Here is a 20852-nt window from a genome sequence, read left to right as displayed (position 1 = left end):
CGTAATTTTCACATGTATCATGCTCATAACTTGAATTAAAACATGCTTTAGCATATAAAATCCCTAAAACATGCTTACTACGGAATTAGCCAATTTACCTCGTTGATTCAATCAAGAATCGATGATGGCTCGCTCCGTCTCCACGTGAAGATCTTCAATACAAGACCTCAGATCTTCTGACTGGTGTCCCGGACTATACGCTGATATTTGTGTGGGAAAATCTCACCAACGTATTAGGACTTGAATAACGAAGACAGAACTCAGCTCACGGAAGAAGGTAATTTTCGATTTCTCTCTCTAAAAGGAGTGGACGAAAATTTGTTAATGAAAAAGGTGTATTTTTTGTCTCCTTTATTCTCCTATTTATATAAGTCACATATTGGGCCCAGTCAGGGATCTAAGGAAGAATTTGGATCAGGCCTCACCCAATTAGCTTTTTACTAATTAAATTGAACCCACAATTTAATATAATCTTATATTGGAATATTACAAGCAGCCACTACAGAAGTAATATTGCACTGCCTTTCCAAATCTAAAATTACAAGTATTCCGAGTTTCCTTTATTCGCGTTCAATTTATTTCTCGTGCTTAAGATAGAAACATCCATTAATTAATTATTGTCTGCTATGGACTTAATTAATTAACATATTTTATTCTCCAAGAGTGGACTTAGCAAGAAACTCTTATTTATTATTCATAGAGTAATTAAACTCCAACTAGCTAGGTTCCGAATAATAAAACCTTGTTTCGAGCTCCTTGTGGATGTTATCAAACGAGACTCTCCTCGCGCACATTTCAACATAATAGCAATCCTAGCACCTCTAGATAATTATCACCACTACCCAATATACCTGGATCGTTGGGTTACGAAAAAGCCGCACCTTTGGTAAGTCAAAGTAGTGGATACTTAATATCGTATGCTCAATGCTAATGTACATTGATTAAGAAATTAATTATCAAGACCTCGACTTTCAGTAGATAGCATAAAGACTCGTCTTGCTCTTAGATCCATTCAGTGCTATACCACACCAACTTCATCTTATTTCAATAAGGCTTAGAAATAATCGGATTGACATTGCAACCTTTCGCGATAGGTAGTCTAGGCCTATCTAGGTTGTGAAATTCTTATTTTTCTTTGTTTAGAACTGACCGTGTTACCTTAAATTGGACGACGCCCGCAACCGGTCTAGTAAAACAAAGACTTAGACTTTGTTACGTTTGCTTATACATTTAAATATGCAATAAACAACCATTAAATGTAAAACATAACAACATTATGACAAATATAATCTGTTGCATTTATTGGAAAATAACCATTAGAGTTTTACAGTATGCAATCACTCGAAAGGTGATTTCTAGTATACAAAACCCTAACAATCTCCCACTTATACTCAAAACAGCTTTCGAGTATACAAAATGGTAGTGCACACGTCTAAATTTCTCCCACTTATACTGAAAGCAAGTTGAGGTCTTGAATGAGTCGAACTCTCATCCCTTCAACGTGGCAGTCGAACGGTTTCACCGCCAAAGCCTTTGTAAAAGGATCTGCCAGGTTGTTCTCAGACCCAATCTTAACCACTTTTATGTCTCTTATATGCACTATATCTATAATGATATGATACTTCCGCTCTATATGTTTGCTCGCTTTGTGAGCTCTTGGTTCTTTCGAGTTTGCCACAGCACCAGAATTGTCACAATAAATGGTGATGCTCTTGGGCAGATTCGAAACCACACCTAAATCCATAAGGAAGTTCTTGAACCATACAGCCTATTTTGCAGCCTCCGAAGCGGCCACATACTCGGCTTCCATGGTCGAGTCCGCGATGCATTTCTGCTTCACACTCTTCCAAATTACGGCTCCACCTCCTAAGGTGAACACATATCCTGAAGTAGATTTTCTCGAGTCCAGATCAACTTGAAAGTTTGAGTCAGTATATCCCAAAGGACAGAGCTCGGCTGCATTGTAAACTAGAGCATAGTCCTTAGTCCGTTTAAGGTACTTGAGTATGTTCTTTACGGCAGTCCACTGTCCTTGGCCCGGATTCGACTGATATCTTGCCACCATGCCAACAGCAAAGCAAATATCATGTCTAGTACAAAGCAAAGCATACATGAGACTTCCAACTGCCGAAGCATATGGAATCCTTCTCATTTCCTGTTTCTCAGACGGCATTTTAGGGCACATCTCTTGAGATAAATGTATGCCATGTCTAAAAGGTAAGATACCTTTCTTGGAATCCTGCATGCTAAAACGATTAAGTATTGTTTCGATGTAAGATTCTTGAGATAAGCACAACATCTTCTTCTCTCGATTCCGAAGAACCTTGATCCCGAGGATGTGTCCCGCGTCTCCCATATCCTTCATCTCGAACTAGTTTGATAACCATGTTCAAACTATGACAACATCTTTTTATTGTTTCCAATTAGAAGAATGTCATCTACATATAAAACTAAGAACACTACATTCCCCTTATCAACTTTCTTATACACGCAGCTTTCACTTGGGCACTTTTTGAATCCAAACTTGCAAACAGTTTGATCGAAACATTGGTTCCACGATCTAGATGCTTGCTTGAGGCCATAAATGGCCTTCTTAAGCTTCCAAAACATGTGTTCTTTGCCCTTTATGGCTTATCCTTCGGGTTGTTCCATGTAGATGGTCTCCTCAAGACTGCCGTTTAGAAACGCAGTCTTAACGTCCATCTGCCATACATCCCAATCCATAAAACCTGCAATAGACAACAGTATCCGGATCGATTTGAGCATGGCCACTGGGGAGAAGGTCTCATCATAATCGATGCCTTTCTTTTGGGTATACCCCTTGGCCACTAGTCTTGCTTTGAAGACTTTAACTCGTCCATCGGATCCACGTTTACGTTTATATATCCACTTGCTCCCAATGGCAGTACACCCTTCGGGTAGGACGGACAAATCGTAGACTTCTTTGTCTATCATAGATTGTAGTTCCGAATCCATTGCTTTCACCCATTCGCAATGATCGACATCTGCCTGCGCCTCCGCAAAGTTCCAGGGATCTAATACATTGTTGTCCTAGGAGTGATCCATAGATTCTCTCAAACCAATGTATCTGTCGGGCTCTTGCGAGACCCTCCCATTGCGGCGCGGCACTATAATATTTTGAGTAGAAGTTGAAGTTTCGAGAATTGTTTGTACACTTGGTACTTGTTCTTGGTTAATGGAACTTGTGACAGAAGTTAGCTCATCAAAAGCCACTTCACTGCTGGGTTTATGATTCATTACATAGTCTTCCTCTAAGAATGTCGCGTGAGTACTCACAATGACTTTCTTGTCTCGGAGGCTAAAGAATTCATAGCCTTTCATCCCTCTAGGGTACCCTATAAACAAACATACCTCCGTTCTTGATCCTAGCTTAGTTGGATCCTTTTCCAATACATGAGCCGGGCAACCCCAAACCTTGAGAGGTGCTAGATTGGGCTTATGCCCAGTCCACAACTCATATGGAGTTTTAGGTACGGTTTTTGATGGTAAATTATCTAAAATGGGACTTACAGAAAGCAAGGCATGTCCCCAAAATGAAATGGGTAACCGTGCAAAACTCATCATCGAACGGACCATGTTTAACAAGGTCCTATTCCTTCTTTCAGCCACGCCGTTCTGCTGGGGCGTGCCCGGCGCAGTCAGTTGGGATTCAATTCCCGACTCCGATAAGTAGTCCAAAAATTCGGCACTGAGGTATTCGCCTCCACGATCAGATCGTAGGCATTTGATATTCTTTCCATGATACTTCTCCACAAGAGTCTTAAAGTCTTTAAACTTGTCAAAAGACTCTGACTTGTGACGCATCAAATAGACATATCCAATTTTCGAGAAGTCATCAATAAATGTGATGAAGTATCGAAAACCACCTCTTGCCTCAGTAGACATTGGTCCACATACATCGGAATGAACGAGCTCAAGTACTTCCTTGGCCCTATTGCCCTTAGCCTTAAAAGGCCTCTTGGTCATCTTACCTTCTAAGCATGACTCACACTTATGAAAAGGTTCCTCCTCTAGACCTTTGATAGGATCTTGTTGAACAAGAGAATGGATCCTCCTTTCATTGGCATGACCAAGTCTAAGGTGCCACAAGTACGTTTCGTTCATTGAACTTGAAGGTTCCTTTCGTTTCTTTGAAGATGTTGTACTGAGTTCTGATTTGCGATTATTAAACTGTGTAGAAGTGATTGTGTACAGATTGTTTTCCATGATACCACGACAGATATAAGAACCATCTTTCTTAATAACGCAGTTGTCATTAAAAGAAATCGAATATCCATCATAAACCAATTCAGAAACTGAAATTAAATTTCTTCTAAAAGAAGGTATCAACAAAACATTCTTCAAAATCAAAAATCTATCACCACTAAAACGCAAATAAATGTCTCCCACTGCAACGGCTGCCACTTTGGTAGCGTCGCCCAGCTGGACTTCGATCTCGCGATCATGTAGCCGTCTTGTCACCTGCATTAAGTCAGGATCAAAACAAATATGATCAGTGGCTTCTGTGTCAATAACCTAAGTGCAGATTGATGTCGAAGTCAAACAAGACTCGACTACTAGAGCTTGGTGCATACCTGTAGCCTTGCCCCGTTTAGGACAGTCTGGCTTCTAATGCCCCTTCTCTCCACACTTGAAACACTTCCCCGTGGGCTTCTTGTTAGCCATCTTCTTCTTTCACTTAGCTATCTTGGCCGGTCCTGAGTTCGGTGCCTGCCTTTTTCCTTTGCTAGGCTTTAAGCCAGAGGAACGAGGCGCCGAAATCATCATGGCCGCCTTAGCCTGGACCATAAGGTCCTCTGCCGACTGAAGTTCAGTCAACAGCTCTGCCAAGGTGTAATTCCTTTTGTTCATCTCGAAGTTGAGCTTGAACTGTTGGAAGCTAGGGGGAAGACTTTGAAGGATGATAGTCACCTGGGACTCGGGATCGATGGTCCCTCCCAAGACCTCAATTTGGTTGAGGTTGCCCATCATCTCGAGGACGTGATCCCTCACAAATGAGCCTTCCTTCATTTTCTTCGACATGATACTCCGAAAGGCTTGAGATTTAGCCGTTCGATTCTGAGTACCAAAAAGATTTTTGAGATTCTGCATAATCTCGGCGGTTGTTTCCATGGCTGAATGCTGATGCTTGAGTACCGAATACATAGAAGCCAACGTGTAACACTTAGCCATCTCATTCGCCTTATGCCACCGTCTGAGTGCATCTCTGACTCCTGCCGCAGCGTTAGCCGGCGGCACTGGAGGTCGCGGGGTGGTGAGCACAAAGATGTACTCATCTGCTATGAGAACGATGTCCAAATTTTGTTTCCATTCTATGTAATTTTGGCCCTCGAGTTTATTTTCTTTGAGAATTGCGGAAAGAGGATTAAACGACATATTGACGATTTGATTTGCACTGCAAAACATAGTATTTTACTATTGTCATAAACTTATGTAAGAAGTTTGATTAGATTAACCATAAAACTTTTCAAAATCTTACAACTGTAAAATTAAAATTTTGTACCCTCCAGAGGAAGTCAATACGCATTAAAATCTTACAATTTTACTGGTCACAACACCGACGAATAGTCCACAGACCACAGAGTGGCATGGCCGCCTAATGTTGCCTAAGCAAGACCATCTCTTTAGCATTACAGAGTCTCATTTCTACAACACACTCCCATAACAATGCTCATGTACTGCTAACAAGATCAAGCTATCTCATAAATCCTGTGTGAACTTCTGAATCTCGCAGTTTCTTAGGATTATTGTCCCCACAGAGCAGGTGGCGATAATATTGGAAACTACATTCTAGTTCATACTATTTATATTTGAGAAGTCCGCCCTCATGAACTTGATATTTTCTTAGGATTATTGTCCCCACAGAGCAGGTGGATATTATTAGAAAAATGCTTCATAAATTGCAGACCAATTGATGGAGACCATATACAAACGTTGAGTTCGTAATTATAGCTTAGATATTTTGGGTTATGGTTTTACTTTATTTATCCTTAGCCTTGAGGCAATTTAAGGCTTAGTTAAATTCTGTTGGTATTTAATCTACTGAATAATTAAATCTTTAGATTAATGTTGTTATCTTCAAGTAGGAAATTGTTGATCTAGAATTTTATTCTTATTCATGTCTACTATAAGGTATATCTAAAATAAACAAATTATTTAATCCTTAATAAGACATGAAAAATAAATTCAAATTATTTCCTTGTTCAAGATTAGGAAGAGATATTTTATTATTTAATGCATCCACACATATCTATCCTTATTAGGATCTTAGATATATAAATTTTAGGAAACTATTAAATTATTCTCATCCATATCATCTAGGAATAAAATAATCATTATTTATTTCCATAGATATAGATAATAATAAAAATATTCCTTAAATCTAGATAAATATTAGGAAACTATTAAATTATTCTCATCTATATCATCTAGGAATAAAATAATATTATTTATTTCCATAGATATAGATAATAATAAAAATATTCCTAAAATCTAGACAAATCTTCCAAAAAGATTTTATTTCCATTAAATAATAATATTTTAATGATATCTTTTAATAAAATAATCAAATAATCATTAAAATAATCATTCATCGTTATCTCATCACACGAGGTTCGCACGAACGATGAACGACGAAAATCCGACGAGTTCGTCGTCGGATCACGACGCATGAAGCGTCTCGGCCAGCAGCGCATGAGTGTGCACATGCTCTCGGCCGCCTGGCTAGACCACCGGCTCGTCGGTGTCTCGACAGCTCTCAGCCAGCGAGACGCGCACAGGCGCCTCAGCTCTCGGCCAGCCGCTAAGTCCGTCTCGGTGTCGTGGCTCGTCGGGTCCCGCGACTCTCGGCCAGCAGCGCGCACGACTGCGGCGCTGCTCTCGGCCAGTTGCTATCGCCCGTCTCGTCCCTCCCGAGCCTGGATTCTCATCTCGTCTCGGCACACGTCGCGCCTTATGGCGCACACGTCTCGGCCACGACTGGAGCTTCGTCTCGGGAAGCCTTCCGCCTAGGGTTGGCGTGGTGTCTCGGTGGTTCTCGGATGAACCACCACTCCGCGCCAGTCACCGCCACGTCGACCTCGACCCGGGTTCAGTCTGGTGCGTGTGGTCTCGGCCGGCGGCGCGCACGAGCCCCCACTCGTCTGTGCGTCGCCCCGTGATCACAGCTCCCGGCTCCCACTGTCACGACATCCCTACCTCGATCGCACGTGGTGTTCGAGCAATTCAAGTTCTTTGATTTGATAGTTCTTGAGTTCATCATGCATAAAATTAAACAAAAAGACCAAGAACATGCTTCGCAATCAAATAACACTTGCATACATGAATTTCGCGAAATTTAAATCCAAATAATCAGAGCCAAAGACTGGCTCTGATACTAATTGAAGGGGTTGACAGCGGAAGCGTGCGTTCAATATCCGATCACATGAATTTGATCTATTTAGCATATTATTTAGACAAATTCTATTCGCGCAATTTTCACATGTATCATGCTCATAACTTGAATTAAAACATGCTTTAGCATATAAAATCCCTAAAACATGCTTATTACGGAATTAGCCAATTTACCTCGTTGATTTAATCAAGAATCGATGATGGCTCGCTCCGTCTCCACGTGAAGATCTTCAATACAAGACCTCAGATCTTCTGACTGGTGTCCCGGACTATACGCCGATATTTGTTTGGGCAAATCTCACCAACGTATTAGGACTTGAATAACGAAGACAGAACTCAGCTCACGGAGGAAGGCAATTTTCTATTTCTCTCTCTCAAAGGAGTGGACAAAAATTTGTGAGTGAAAAAGGAGTATTTTATGTCTCATTTATTCTCCTATTTATATAAGTCACATATTCGGCCCAGTCAGGGATATAAGGAAGAATATGGATCAGGCCTCACCCAATTAGCTTTTTACTAATTAAATTGAACCCACAATTTAATACAAGCTTATATTGGAATATTACAAGCAGCCACTACAGAAGTAATATTGCACTGCCTTTCCAAATCCGAAATTACAAGTATTCCGGGTTTCCTTTATTCGCGTTCAATTTATTTCCCGTGCTTAAGATAGAAACATCCATTAATTAATTATTGTCTGCTATGGACTTAATTAATTAACATATTTTATTCTCCAAGAGTGGACTTAGCAAGAAAGTCTTATTTATTATTCATAGAGTAATTAAACTCCAACTAGCTAGGTTCCGAATAATAAAACCTTGTTTCGAGCTCCTCTTGTGGATGTTATCAAACGAGACTCTCCTCGCGCACGTTTCAACATAATAGCAATCCTGGCACCTCTAGATAATGATCACCACTACCCAATATACCTGGATCGTTGGGTTACGAAAAATCCGCACCTTTGGTAAGTCAATGTAGTGGATATTCAATATCGTATGCTTAATGCTAACGTACATTGATTAAGAAATTAATTATCAATACCTCGTCTTTCAGTAGATAGCATAAAGACTCGTCTTGCTATTAGATTCATTCAGTGCTATACCACACCAACGTCATCTTATTTCAATAAGGCTTAGAAATAATCGGACTGACATTGCAACCTTTCGCGATAGGTAGTCTAGGCCTACCTAGGTTGTGAAATTCTTATTTTTCTTTGTTTAGAACTGACCGTGTTACCGTAAATTGGACGACGCCCACAACCGGTCTACTAAAACAAAGACTTAGACTTTGTTACGTTTGCTTATACATTTAAATATGCAATAAACAACCATTAAATGTAAAACATAACAACATTATGACAAAAATAATCTATTGCATTTATTGGAAAATAACCATTAGAGTTTTACAGTATGCAATCACTCGAAAGGTGATTTCTAGTATACAAAACCCTAACACCCTGGCCATCGCCTCCGCCCTAACAAGGCCTCCCCTTTCCTCCTCAAGAAACGCCTCGACAACCCCGAGCCATCCTCCCCCAAAGTCACCTGCATCGGCCAAGTCAGAGTCAAATCCAAGAAAAAGAAGAAGAAGACCAACCGCATCCTCTCGAGCCGAAGGGCCGAGGTCAGTTTTAGGAAAATCGAGGCGGCGCAGGGATGGGTGCATTTGCCAGTGTCGATCTGCGACGCGCTGCGGACGTGCTTCGCGGTGGAAGGGAAGAGGAGGGAGATTGAGCTGGTGGTTGACACCGTATGGCGGCGGCGGAGATGGTGGAGGAGGAGAGGGGAGCGGCTCCGGCGGCGGCCGGCTCGGGCAGTGTAATTTTTAACTTAATATTAACTTAATCAGGTCAAAATTCAATTAATATTCGTTGACCGTTAAATGTTACCATTTCCGTCCAATTCAGACTAAATGTGACCTGTTTTTATTTGTGAGAGACCGAATAATTCAAAAGATAATGTTTTAGACCAAAATCATAAAATCTCCATATGTTTAGGACAAAAAAGGGCCTTTAGTCATTTATATATAATGTCTTGATTAGCATTAATTTAATCAAGAATATATATGGTTATGATTGCCATGAATTTGACATTAATTATATCATTTACTAACAAAATGAAATCAAATTATTATGATCAATTATTTAATTTGATTTTGGTATTACTTCGGTAAAAAAACGTCTTAATTAAATAGTCACTTTGATGGAAAGAGCTTTAATGTTTTATAAATAGGATTTGTCTTCTCTCTGCCTATAAATACAAGTGTGGTGATTCCATCAAATCACTCACATTATATAGAGAACACATAAACGAGGGAAAGAGAGAGAAACAAATCCTTGGAGTTGTGCCACCACACCGAAGAAAGTTCAAGGAAATCTCCTTCTCCTTCCTCAACCGCTTCCGCAATGAGATCGTCAAGATATGTTTCGATCCTATTATGTCCATGATTGATTACGTGAAATACATGTTGTTCAAATATATTGTTTTATTTATTTTCAATTATGCATTCTTGAATATATGATGATAAATAATTTCCAACAACATCATCAGCAGCTACTATTCCCACTGGAAAATGTATGCCATTGGCAGAGCAGTGCCAGCCCCACCATCATCAGCCAGGGCAATCGGTACAAGGCTTCAGACAACTCGAACACCAAGCAGGTAATAACAAGACAACACAAATGTGTGTGTAGTATATATATGTAGAGATTCTGAGCAATACAACTAACTGTAGGAAAAACATGTAACATGTGGGAAATTAGAAAGGTCTCAAAACCTTTCATTTCCTAAGTCTTTTGGCTTTTCAACGTCCATGTGTTTATGAGGTGCCTTAAACCCGAGACCTCTCGTGTGGCCACTCCTAGCCTTTAAATAGGCTTGTTTTGAGAGATGGAAGACACACAACACAACCTACAATCATTTTCTCTTCTCTCGTAGCTCAAGCACTCTAGTTCGCATCTTAGGAGCATCGCATTGCTCGGTTCTCGCCTCCAATTCAAGTTCGCCGGAGCCTACGAGTTTGAGGTGCTTCAACTCGATAGGAGGAAAGTCGTTTCATCTTTGGGGACATTACGCCAATCCGTGAGCACTAGCCGGGGCGTATTTCGTCTTGCGGAGAGAGGGATACCTCGACTCGACTTGAAGAATACTATAGTTTGCATCTCTTTACTTTCGTTGTAATTTATATTATTATATTTACCTTCCAGTTTTGTTCTTTTGTAATAGCAAGAGTTTTCCAGTGTAAAGGCTACAATATTTCCAACATTCGCAAGACGAAATATTGTACTCTTGTTGAATTCATGTCGACCGATGCCGGAGGAAACATGAAATTCAAAGCTGGAATAAAGCAACGAACAGTCGCAATGTTGATGCGCTATGGAGTGGTTAATTCCTTGAGATCTATTCTCTTGAGAATGATGTTTATCGTTTGTCATTTGACAAGCAAGACCAATTTAGATTTGGTAGTAGTAATTGGGATGCATGGGTTGATGAATATACCAATGCATATTTGGTTCAATATAATTGTGTACTTATTGTTAGAAACAATACTGTACAAATTATTTGAACGTGTTGTTATAAACAACAAAGATCACGAGGTGATCGCAGTGGTCTCCGACGTGGACCATGATAATAATCCAAATGAATGGTTTGTTGATACGGGTGCCACATGTTATGTGTGCTCCGAGAGAAGCGTTTTTTCTACTTACAAATCTGTTGGAGGTAGAAAAGTAAGTATGGGAAACCAAGCCTCTTCCGAGGTGGTTGGTGTGGGTAATGTGTTCCTAAAATTAGGATCCGGAAAGGTTCTTACCCTCAAGGATGTGCTGCATGTCCCAGACATCCGAAATAATTTGGTGTCAGGCTCACTTCTCGTAAATCATGGATTTTCACTAGAATTTGAGTGTGAAAAGGTTATATTGACCAAGTATGAAAAGTTCATAGGTGAAGGTCACCTAGTGAATGGGCTTTTTGAGCTGAATGTTACGGTCATTCACCGTGGAAAAGGATTAAGAAATAAGGAAGATGATGCATCCTCCTATTTGCTTGAGTGCTCTGATTTATGGCATAAAAGATTGGGACATGTAAATCTAAATGCTATAAAAAGATTAGTAAATCTTAATTTACTAAAAGTAGATAAGTTTAACTCACAAGAAAAATGCGAAGTCTGTGTTGAAGCAAAAATGACCAAGCTACCGTTTCGCTCGGTAGAACGGAGCACAAAACCTCTAGAGTTAATCCATACAGACGTATGTGATTTAAAATTTGTGCAAACTAGAGGTGGTAAAAAGTACTTCATCACATTTATAGATGATTGCACAAGGTATTGTTACCTTTACTTATTAAGAAGTAAAGATGAGGCAATTGAAGCGTTTAAAGACTTCAAAAATGAAGCCGAAAATCAACTTAATTGTCGAATTAAGTGTGTTCGAAGTGATAGAGGTGGTGAGTATGTAGCCCCGTTTGCAGAATTATGCCATGCAAGTGGTATAATTCACCAAACAACGGCTCCATATTCTCCCCAGTCAAATGGAGTTGCTGAACGAAAAAATCGAACACTTAAAGAGATGATGAATGCTCTGTTGATTAATTCTGGTTTATCCCAGAACATGTGGGGGGAGGCTGTGTTAACAGCGAATCATATCCTGAATAAAATTCCACTAAAAAATAGGGATGTGACTCCTTATGAGTTGTGGAAAGGGAAGAAACCTTCATATTCATACCTCAAAGTGTGGGGGTGTTTAGCGAAGGTAGAAGTGCCACCTCCGAAACAAGTTGCAATAGGGCCTAAAACAGTCGATTGCATCTTTATTGGCCATGCACTTAATAGCAGTGCCTATCGTTTCCTAGTCCATAGGTCAGCTGTGCCTGGCGTGGCTGAAGGAACAACGATTGAGTCAAGGAATGCTATATTCTTTGAGAATGTATACCCTTGCAAGAGGCAAGAGGATTGTTCTAGTGAAAGAATGATGGATGAATCCACTAGTTCTGATCCTCCAAAAAGGACGAGGTCAAGTCCTGAGGATGTTGAACCAAGACGTGGTAAAAGAGTTAAAGTTGCTAAAACATTTGGTCCTGACTTCATAACTTTTATGTTGGATGACGAACCAAAGTCATTGGCGGAAGCTCTGTCTGGCCCAGACGCGGCGTGGTGGCAAGAAGCTATCAACAGTGAAATTGAATCCATCATGAGAAATAACACTTGGGTGTTAGTAGACTTGCCTGAAGGCTGTAAGCCTTTAGGGTGCAAGTGATTCTGAAAAGGAAATATAAGCCCGATGGTACTATAGATAAGTACAAAGCTCGCCTAGTTGTCCAAGGCTTTAAGCAGAAAGAAGGGCATGACTTTTTTGATACCTATTCACCTGTTACGAGAATCACTTCCATTCGGGTGCTTCTTGCGATTGCTGCTTTGCACAATCTTGAGATTCACCAAATGGATGTGAAAACTGCGTTTCTGAATGGTGATCTGGAAGAAGAAATATATATGGAACAACCCGAAGGGTTTGTTGTGCCTGGGCAAGAGCGTAAAGTATGCAAACTGGTAAAGTCATTATATGGGTTGAAGCAAGCACCATTACAATGGCATTTGAAATTTGACAACGTGATGTTGGCAAATGGATTCACTATCAATGAGTGCGATAAGTGTGTTTACATTAAGAACACAGATAACGGTTTTGTTATTGTGTGTCTGTATGTTGATGATATGTTGATAATGGGCAGCAATAGTGCCATTATTAACGAGACAAAAAACATGTTGAAAAGAAATTTCGATATGAAAGATATGGGTCTAGCTGATGTGATTCTTGGAATCAAAATATTGAGGACTAATGAGGGAATTGCCTTAAAGCAATCTCATTATGTTGAGAAAATGCTTAAGAAATTCAACTCGTTTGATTGTAAGCCAGCAAAGACTCCTTTGGAGCTCAATGTCCATCTGAGCAAGAATATGAGTGATTCTGTTGCTCAAGAAGAGTATGCAAAGGTCATAGGAAGTTTGATGTTTATCACAAACTGTACTCGACCTGATCTTGCTTGTCCTGTAAACAAGTTGAGCCGATTTACGAGCAACCCAAGTAAGGAACATTGGAAAGCTCTGTGTAGAGTTTTGAGATACTTGAAGTATACTCTTAACTTTGGGTTGCATTACACAAGATATCCCCAAGTACTTGAAGGGTACTGTGATGCAAATTGGATCTCTGATTCAAAAGACTCATTTTCTACAAGTGGGTATGTGTTCACTGTGGGGGGTGGTGCTGTCTCGTGGAAATCAACGAAACAGACGTGTATTGCTCGTTCCACCATGGAATCTGAGTTTATCGCTTTGGATAAAGCAGGGGAAGAAGCCGAGTGGCTTAGAAACTTCCTAGAAGATATTCCATGTTGGAAGAAGCCAGTGCCGACAGTAGTGATGCACTGTGATAGCCAAGCAGCTATAGGTAGAGCACACAGTGGCTTATACAATGGTAAGTCTCGACATATTCGTCGGCGACATAATACCGTCAGACAATTGATCACAAGTGGTGTTATCACAGTTGACTATGTAAGGTCAGTGGATAACTTAGCGGATCCGTTAACAAAAGGTTTAAACCGTGATCAAATGCATAAATTGCTAAAAGGAATGGGACTGAAAACCACATTTTAAAAGATGAGTATAGTGGTAACCCAACCATACGATTGGAGATCCCATGGGATTGGTTCAATGGGAAAACGAAGCTATACAAATCTAGCTGTAACACTCAGAAGATTTTAATCTTCGCCCATTCTTTAGAAAGCATTGAGTGTTGTAACCTGCACGTGATAAGAGGTTAAGTCTTTTGACTTTTAATGATTCTTGAAATCTCAAGGAGATGCAGTATAATAATATAATAATATAAATTACAACGAAAGTAAAGAGATGCAAACTATAGTATTCTTCAAGTCGAGTCGAGGTATCCCTCTCTCCGCAAGACGAAATACGCCCCGGCTAGTGCTCACGGATTGGCGTAATGTCCCCAAAGATGAAACGACTTTCCTCCTATCGAGTTGAAGCACCTCAAACTCGTAGGCTCCGGCGAACTTGAATTGGAGGCGAGAACCGAGCAATGCGATGCTCCTAATATGCGAACTAGAGTGCTTGAGCTACGAGAGAAGAGAAAAGGATTGTAGGTTGTGTTGTGTGTCTTCCATCTCACAAAACAAGCCTATTTATAGGCTAGGAGTGGCCACACGAGAGGTCTCGGGTTTAAGGCACCTCATAAACACATGGACGTTGAAAAGCCAAAAGACTTAGGAAATGAAAGGTTTTGAGACCTTTCTAATTTCCCACATGTTACATGTTTTTCCTACACTAACTTGTTGCAGGTGACTAAGAGGGAGTACTCTCTCAAGGAAGAGTGGATGAAGTGGCAAGGTGATGTGTTTGTTAATGATGCCTACTTCAAAGCATCTGGTCCCAAGATCAAACACAGCCCTTGGAGTGCTTCTATAAAGAGACAAATAATGAGGTTCAGACCGGGGCTCGTATGCAGGAAGGCTACCACACTATGCAGGCGCCCTCAAGTGCGTTGCAGGGAAACTGTGTTGATCTGAGAGAACTTGTTGTGGAAGTAGTATACATCTGCATTCAAGATTCACCACATACAAAGACGTCTAACAAAAATGTTCCAATCAACGATTATCATACATGGTGAATGGCCACACCAATTGAGGGCTTGATTGTTCTGTCAAGTTAACTAATGGAGTCAGAAATGAATTATAATCTAAATCTTGATGGTTCTGTCATGATCATGTAAAAGGGGAAAGTCCTTCTATTATGCCCTTTTTCTAGACACAGATGGCATGCTTTCTACGCTTCCAGAACCGGCTCTAGGCACCTGTGGACATGTTCTCCGGTTGTGGCCTCTCTGGCCACAAACACTGCAGCAATGATTCCTTCGAACCACCATCTTCTTTTCGCCTGATTTCAACTTTGGACACGTTCTGCGGTTGTGCCCCTTTTCACCACACAAGCGGCATCTGAATCGTGTATCAGTGACCTTGCCTTGAAGTTCTGGACAGTAGTGTCTCCTGTGGCCTTCACGCCCACAATTTCGGCAGAAGAATTTTACCCCTGAACAGCATTGACAGAATGCATTGAGACAACAAGAAAATACCAAAAATCATTTTCTTGTTTACAAACTAAGCAACTTAAAGCATAATAACTGAAACGGCAATCAGAATCTGACATAACCTCTCATTGCAATGCTTCTCTTGCAGCGGTTTTCTGGATCAGAGAAGTAGTTCTTCATAACTTCAGAAGCATGATTCCTTGCAGCAGCAGTCCCCTTGGTTTTCTGCAAATAAACACATTTAAGATTTTGAAATCAAGGATTAGAAATAGAATGGAATAATTGAATATAGTTAACTCAGACTACAGTACTAAGAACTTAGTTGCACCAAACCTTGATAGCAGCAACTCTTTGTGCATGAAGCATAGGGTCTCGGTGGATTATCTTCATCCGATTACTAAATATTCCAGTTTTGGCGTTGAGGCTCTGCAAACATCCAACTAAACATAGAAAATTAATTCATGATATGTTCAATAGACTAGAAAGGAAGAATTTGATGCATGGATTGATGTTGAACTATGGAACTCTTTCAAGATACTGAACCATGTGCTAGGACATCATAGACAATGCACTCGGTGAATCAAATAGAGAAAAACATATAACACAGAGGCTGACTAACTTTTAGTGACCTGCTGATCTTCAGATTGACTTCAGGAGCAGAGGACTGATAGACGCGCTTTGTTTTTCTCCTCCGCTCCAGTTTTATATCCAAATTGTCGACTTCATCGTCTTCCTTTAATTTTAAGGGAGAACTGGAATACATATACATTTGTGTTGTTAAAACATTAGCAGCGTAACGCCAAAAGTTAGCGAAAAATTCATTTAAACTGCCCGAGTTTCAGAAAAGGCGAAGTCCAGGCATAAATAAAGTGTGCCTTAGCATAGAAGTTGAATTTGTAAATGGCTCACAATTTTCCATTTACCAAAAGACACAAATTTGTAAATTTAACAATCAAGATATGGCTTGAACTGTTGCTCAATGCTCATGAGTTATGAAGTATGATATACTAGTAAATTTGATAGAGTAATCAGTTCAATAGTCTAACAACAACAACAATAACGTCACACGCAACCTGCCATAGTAAGTAAGCGATTTACACTGAGCGGGCTTTCTCCCATGGTCGTTCATCAATCCACTCCTCCCAAATAACACAATCTCCACTACACTGATTGCAGGTAACTATACCCTGTTACAAATTGAGATTTCTAGAATAAGAAAAGCAAAATGGTGATTTGCACGAACTCTTTAGTGAAATGGACAAGTTGCATATAATTCACAGTAACAAAAACTCTAATGCTAACAATTACCTTTCCACTGCAGAGTGAGCAATCGGGCCGTGATCTTTCTATTCCACATTTTGTACACGGGGTATAACCTCTCCCCCTGCATCCCGGGCAGGGTAATTCCCGAAAATACTGACCGTTTGGGCCTATCCAAGATCCTGGTTTGGATGCAGCAGAAGCCACATTCCTGGATTAATCATAAAAGTTTAGAAACAGACATTTATGTTTCACATGTATAAAGTTGAATCCCTTAGCCATAAATTTGTTTCCCAAAACAAATTTTATAACTGGCTGCAACAAAATTGTTCTTACCACAGAATCATATGCAAAAGACTGCAACTTTATCAAAATTCAGCTCACATTCATTGAATTTAGAAAATAACACATGAAGGCAATATGCAAAACCCAAAGAAACAAGGTGGTGGAGATAACCTCGGTTGTAAATCAACAGCAAGCCTAAGTAGATCCTCTGAAGGATCATATCCCAGCTGCAAACAACACCAGATGAAAAGGTCTAAAGAAAAATTCAAATTAACACTGTAAAGGAAGAACAAAATCTGTTTTTTTTTTTTGAATTGTTGGGCGTTGAAAAGGAAGTATTTTTAAGTCTCACAACTGCGAAATGTGAGTAAAAAAGGAAGAATGTACTACTTGTGGGTGTTTGGAAGGTGCAGTGTTGTCGTCAGTTGTGGAAGAGGAAGAGATGGAGATGGAGATGGAGATGGAGATGGGTAAAGGTAAAGGAGCAAAGCTCAATCTTTTCCTTGAATAGCGCAGCTTAGTGTGGTTGTACCTCAGCTGTGGTATCAGCACCTTGAACGACGATGAGCAAGCAGAGTACATTCTTTTTTCTTTTCTTTTTCTTTTTCTTTTTCTTTTTTACATTCTCAATGGATCAAATGAAGAGGAAGGTGAAGGAGTATATGCGGCCATCATTTGAAGCTGAATCTGGCAAGTGGGACCCACTTTTTCTATTTTACCAGCACTTGAATTAATTAATTTTACTACTTTTTTAGTAGTATTAAAGATTGTGTGGATTATTTGCCACTTTTTCCTAAAAACCTCAGATAAACGAATTCAAGTTCAAGGAAAGAGATGATAATACACAATTCATGGGCAATTTCAACTCCACAAACACACAAATTGGCCGCTTTAACCACCTCGATTCTGTTTCCCAGAAGGAAAAGTTGTAATCTTTACCGTTGTGTGAAGAATCAGAATCAGTATATAACACCTCAAGAACAAAATCACCAGCAGCAGAAGTTTACGACTCTCCTTTCCCCTCGCAGCCTAGTTAGTTGTAGTTTTGCTTGTTGGATTATCAAAATCATTTCAATGCACTGTAGTTTTGCTGCCAATTTACATTGTTAACATCTGGATTAAGAAGATTCTAGAAGAGCTGTAGAGTTTGATGAATATGCCTTGCCACATTTTAATGAGACAATGGAAGTATTTAACCTCCAATTGCTTGCAGTTTCCACCGAGGGTTTATGTGGGATATTCTGTGTATAAAGGGAAAGCTGCTCTTACAGTGGAACCTCGGCCTCCGGAGTTCTCTCCTTTAGATGTATGTTTTGTTGTAGAATGCATTTTGCTTTGAATGGAACGGAATGGAATTTCACAATGATGAGTGTATGTTTGTTTTGTGGATCAGTCTGGGGCGTTTAAGTTGTCGAAAGAGGGCTATGCTCTGCTCCAGTTTGCTCCTGCATCTGGCGTTCCACAATATGATTGGAGTCGGAAACAGGTTAATCTTCCTTATGCTTCATACACGTTTCTGATGCACAAGACAAGTTTTTTTGTTTTTACTGTGTAATAATTGTATATATGTGAGATGTTTGGACATACTTTTATCACTGTAGGTAGATTGCAGTCTTGATATGATTTGGATTAATGAAATCTGAAAGGTATATTCATTCTAAAAGGATATGAAGTTTTCTTAAATGTGGCTCATCCAAAGCCATCATTTTGAGGCAAATGAATATGGTAGTAACTGATAGAAATTCATGGGTTCCACCAATTGGTGATAGGAGGAGGGGCCCATGAGACTTATATACTAGTTTCAGTTTTCTCTTAACACCGATGTGGGACAGTTATATGTTATATATTTTTAGTTTCAATTGCCAACAGTAACTAGTAAGCGTGCTATTAAGCTTGCCCTCGGCCTTCTTTTTCTCCTAATATCGTATTTGATTGTGTCCCTAGGTATTCTCATTATCAGTGACTGAAATTGGACACATTATCAGCCTAGGTGCAAGAGACTCTTGTAAAGGAAAGAGGTACTCTCATTATCATATTATCTAATGAGCTTGCTAGCAGATCATGTGAGCGACGTTTATTCTTTAACTACTGTGTTCGAATCATGCAGCGATGAGGGAAGAGTGAGGAAAGTGTTGAAGGTGGAGCCTTTGGCCGATGGTTCTGGCCACTTCTTTAATCTAAGTAACCCCCTACAGCCTCTTATGATTTCAATTGCAGCCTCTTAACAAAGTATATATACTTGGAATGTTTTTGATGCTTGGATACTTAAAGGTGTTCCAAACAAGATCATAAATGTGGACGAGAACATTTATATCCCCATCACGAAGGCCGAATTTGCTGTTCTTGTATCATCTTTTAATGTAAGCTGCAGTTCATATAAATTCAACAAATGTGAAATTTTCTTGCAATATTTCATACTGGTAAAATGGTAGCTTGTTCAAACGATTTTTTTCATACTTCTCTGCAGTTCGTACTACCTTATCTATTGGGTTGGCATACGTTTGCAAACTCCATAAAGCCTGAAGATTCAAATCGTCAAAGCAGCACGAATCCTAGATCTGCAGACTTCAAATGGACCAGATAGAGTACATATCTTAACTCCCTAAGAGTGCTTTTATATTCTCCTGACTTATTGCTCGGTGTTTGTTTTCTGTTACATTCGCGACAGTTTCTCTCATCATGCAAATCTATTACTCTGGTTATATCTGCATCCTCATACTAGTCTATTCTTCTACTTAAATCTGCACCAGTTGACCTGTTTTAATATGTTAGAAACTAGTTGCTTTCATCTATTAAGCAATCTCATTGCTTTATACTCCATCCGTCCACAATTTAAAGATCCATTTTGTCATTTCCACGATTTAGAGGTCCATTTACTTTTTCTCACTTTTGGTATGCGGACCTCATATTCTACTAATTTTTTATACTCCCAATCCATTATAAAATTAATACTAACTGAGATTCAAATTCCACTAACTTTTTACATTTATTTTTATTCACAAAGTCAAACAATTTTTTAAAACCAGTGTCAAGTCAAAAATGGTTCTTTAAATGGTGGACAGATATAGTATTTGAATAGGGTTAGAAATCTACTTGATTTAGCATGTTGATTCTAAGTAGTTCCTTTATTGATGATCTTACTCTGTATATTTGTTCTGTACAGAATTTGAGATCTATGAAGACTTGAATGTGTACATGTTTGAATGTTGGCTCCTATAAAGCAGGGAATGACACAGAGCAAATATCAATGTTTTACATATCTCCTTTTTTTTGATGAATCAATAAATAAAATATAATAACGTAAAGATACAAGCAATACTCGGGCATACATGACAACTAGCCGAGGCTAGCGAGACAATTAATATATAACCACCCACAACCACAATACTATTGGATTAGTATAGATAAGTAGGGTGTCGAAGTAAACTTCATATTCATATCCTACCTCGAAATAGTCACGGAATTTTTAAACAAACAAAGCCAAAACAAACTCGCAAATGACCAAGTCTGAAAACAAGTGAATGCGAATTTATTACTCTTTTTATTTTGCAAATGTACTTTTTGTTAGCACAAAAACATGAAAAAGGTAAAACAATGGTTATATAAGTTATGGAGTTATGGCTAATTTTGGGGCTGCAAGTGTTAGAGTTGAAACTAAAAATACCGACGTGGTCGGAGAAAATGGAATGTAGATAACTTTGTAACTGATTGCAAGTAGGGATTTCAATTGGGCTAACGCGCTCGGGTTCGGGCCAATCCACTCATGTTGTCGGGCTATTAGGGTGCGCGTTATTCAGGTTGTGAATTT

General features: G+C 39.5%; 2 protein-coding genes across 3 annotated transcripts; one reads left to right on the top strand and one right to left on the bottom strand.

The window, feature by feature from the left end:
* Positions 1-14990: 14990 nt before the first annotated feature.
* LOC121770544 (branchpoint-bridging protein-like) lies at positions 14991-17676 on the bottom strand. The gene is made up of 8 exons (XM_042167268.1): positions 17435-17676; positions 17216-17271; positions 16808-16970; positions 16598-16686; positions 16119-16251; positions 15833-15925; positions 15622-15724; positions 14991-15501 (listed from the first exon to the last, which is right to left on the bottom strand). Exons 1-8 carry the CDS (start codon positions 17624-17626, stop codon positions 15203-15205), a joined length of 1128 nt encoding a protein of 375 aa, XP_042023202.1. The 5' UTR covers positions 17627-17676; the 3' UTR covers positions 14991-15202.
* Positions 17677-17806: 130 nt separating this feature from the next.
* On the top strand, positions 17807-20301 carry LOC121770546 (single-stranded DNA-binding protein WHY1, chloroplastic-like). Of its 2 annotated transcripts, XM_042167270.1 has the most exons (8): positions 17807-18076; positions 18258-18350; positions 18438-18530; positions 18989-19062; positions 19152-19225; positions 19316-19404; positions 19512-19629; positions 20208-20301. In XM_042167270.1, exons 1-7 carry the CDS (start codon positions 17879-17881, stop codon positions 19626-19628), a joined length of 738 nt encoding a protein of 245 aa, XP_042023204.1. In that variant the 5' UTR covers positions 17807-17878; the 3' UTR covers position 19629; positions 20208-20301. The 2 variants fall into 2 exon arrangements, with proteins under 2 accessions (XP_042023204.1, XP_042023203.1); XM_042167269.1 differs by lacking the exon at positions 20208-20301 and having other exon boundaries at positions 19512-19754.
* The last annotated feature ends 551 nt before the right edge of the window (positions 20302-20852 follow it).

This window comes from Salvia splendens, chromosome 16 (assembly GCF_004379255.2).
Source record: "Salvia splendens isolate huo1 chromosome 16, SspV2, whole genome shotgun sequence".
Taxonomy (NCBI): Eukaryota; Viridiplantae; Streptophyta; class Magnoliopsida; order Lamiales; family Lamiaceae; genus Salvia; species Salvia splendens.
Note: the sequence above shows the minus strand (reverse complement) of the source record. Positions and strands in the feature narration are given on the sequence as shown.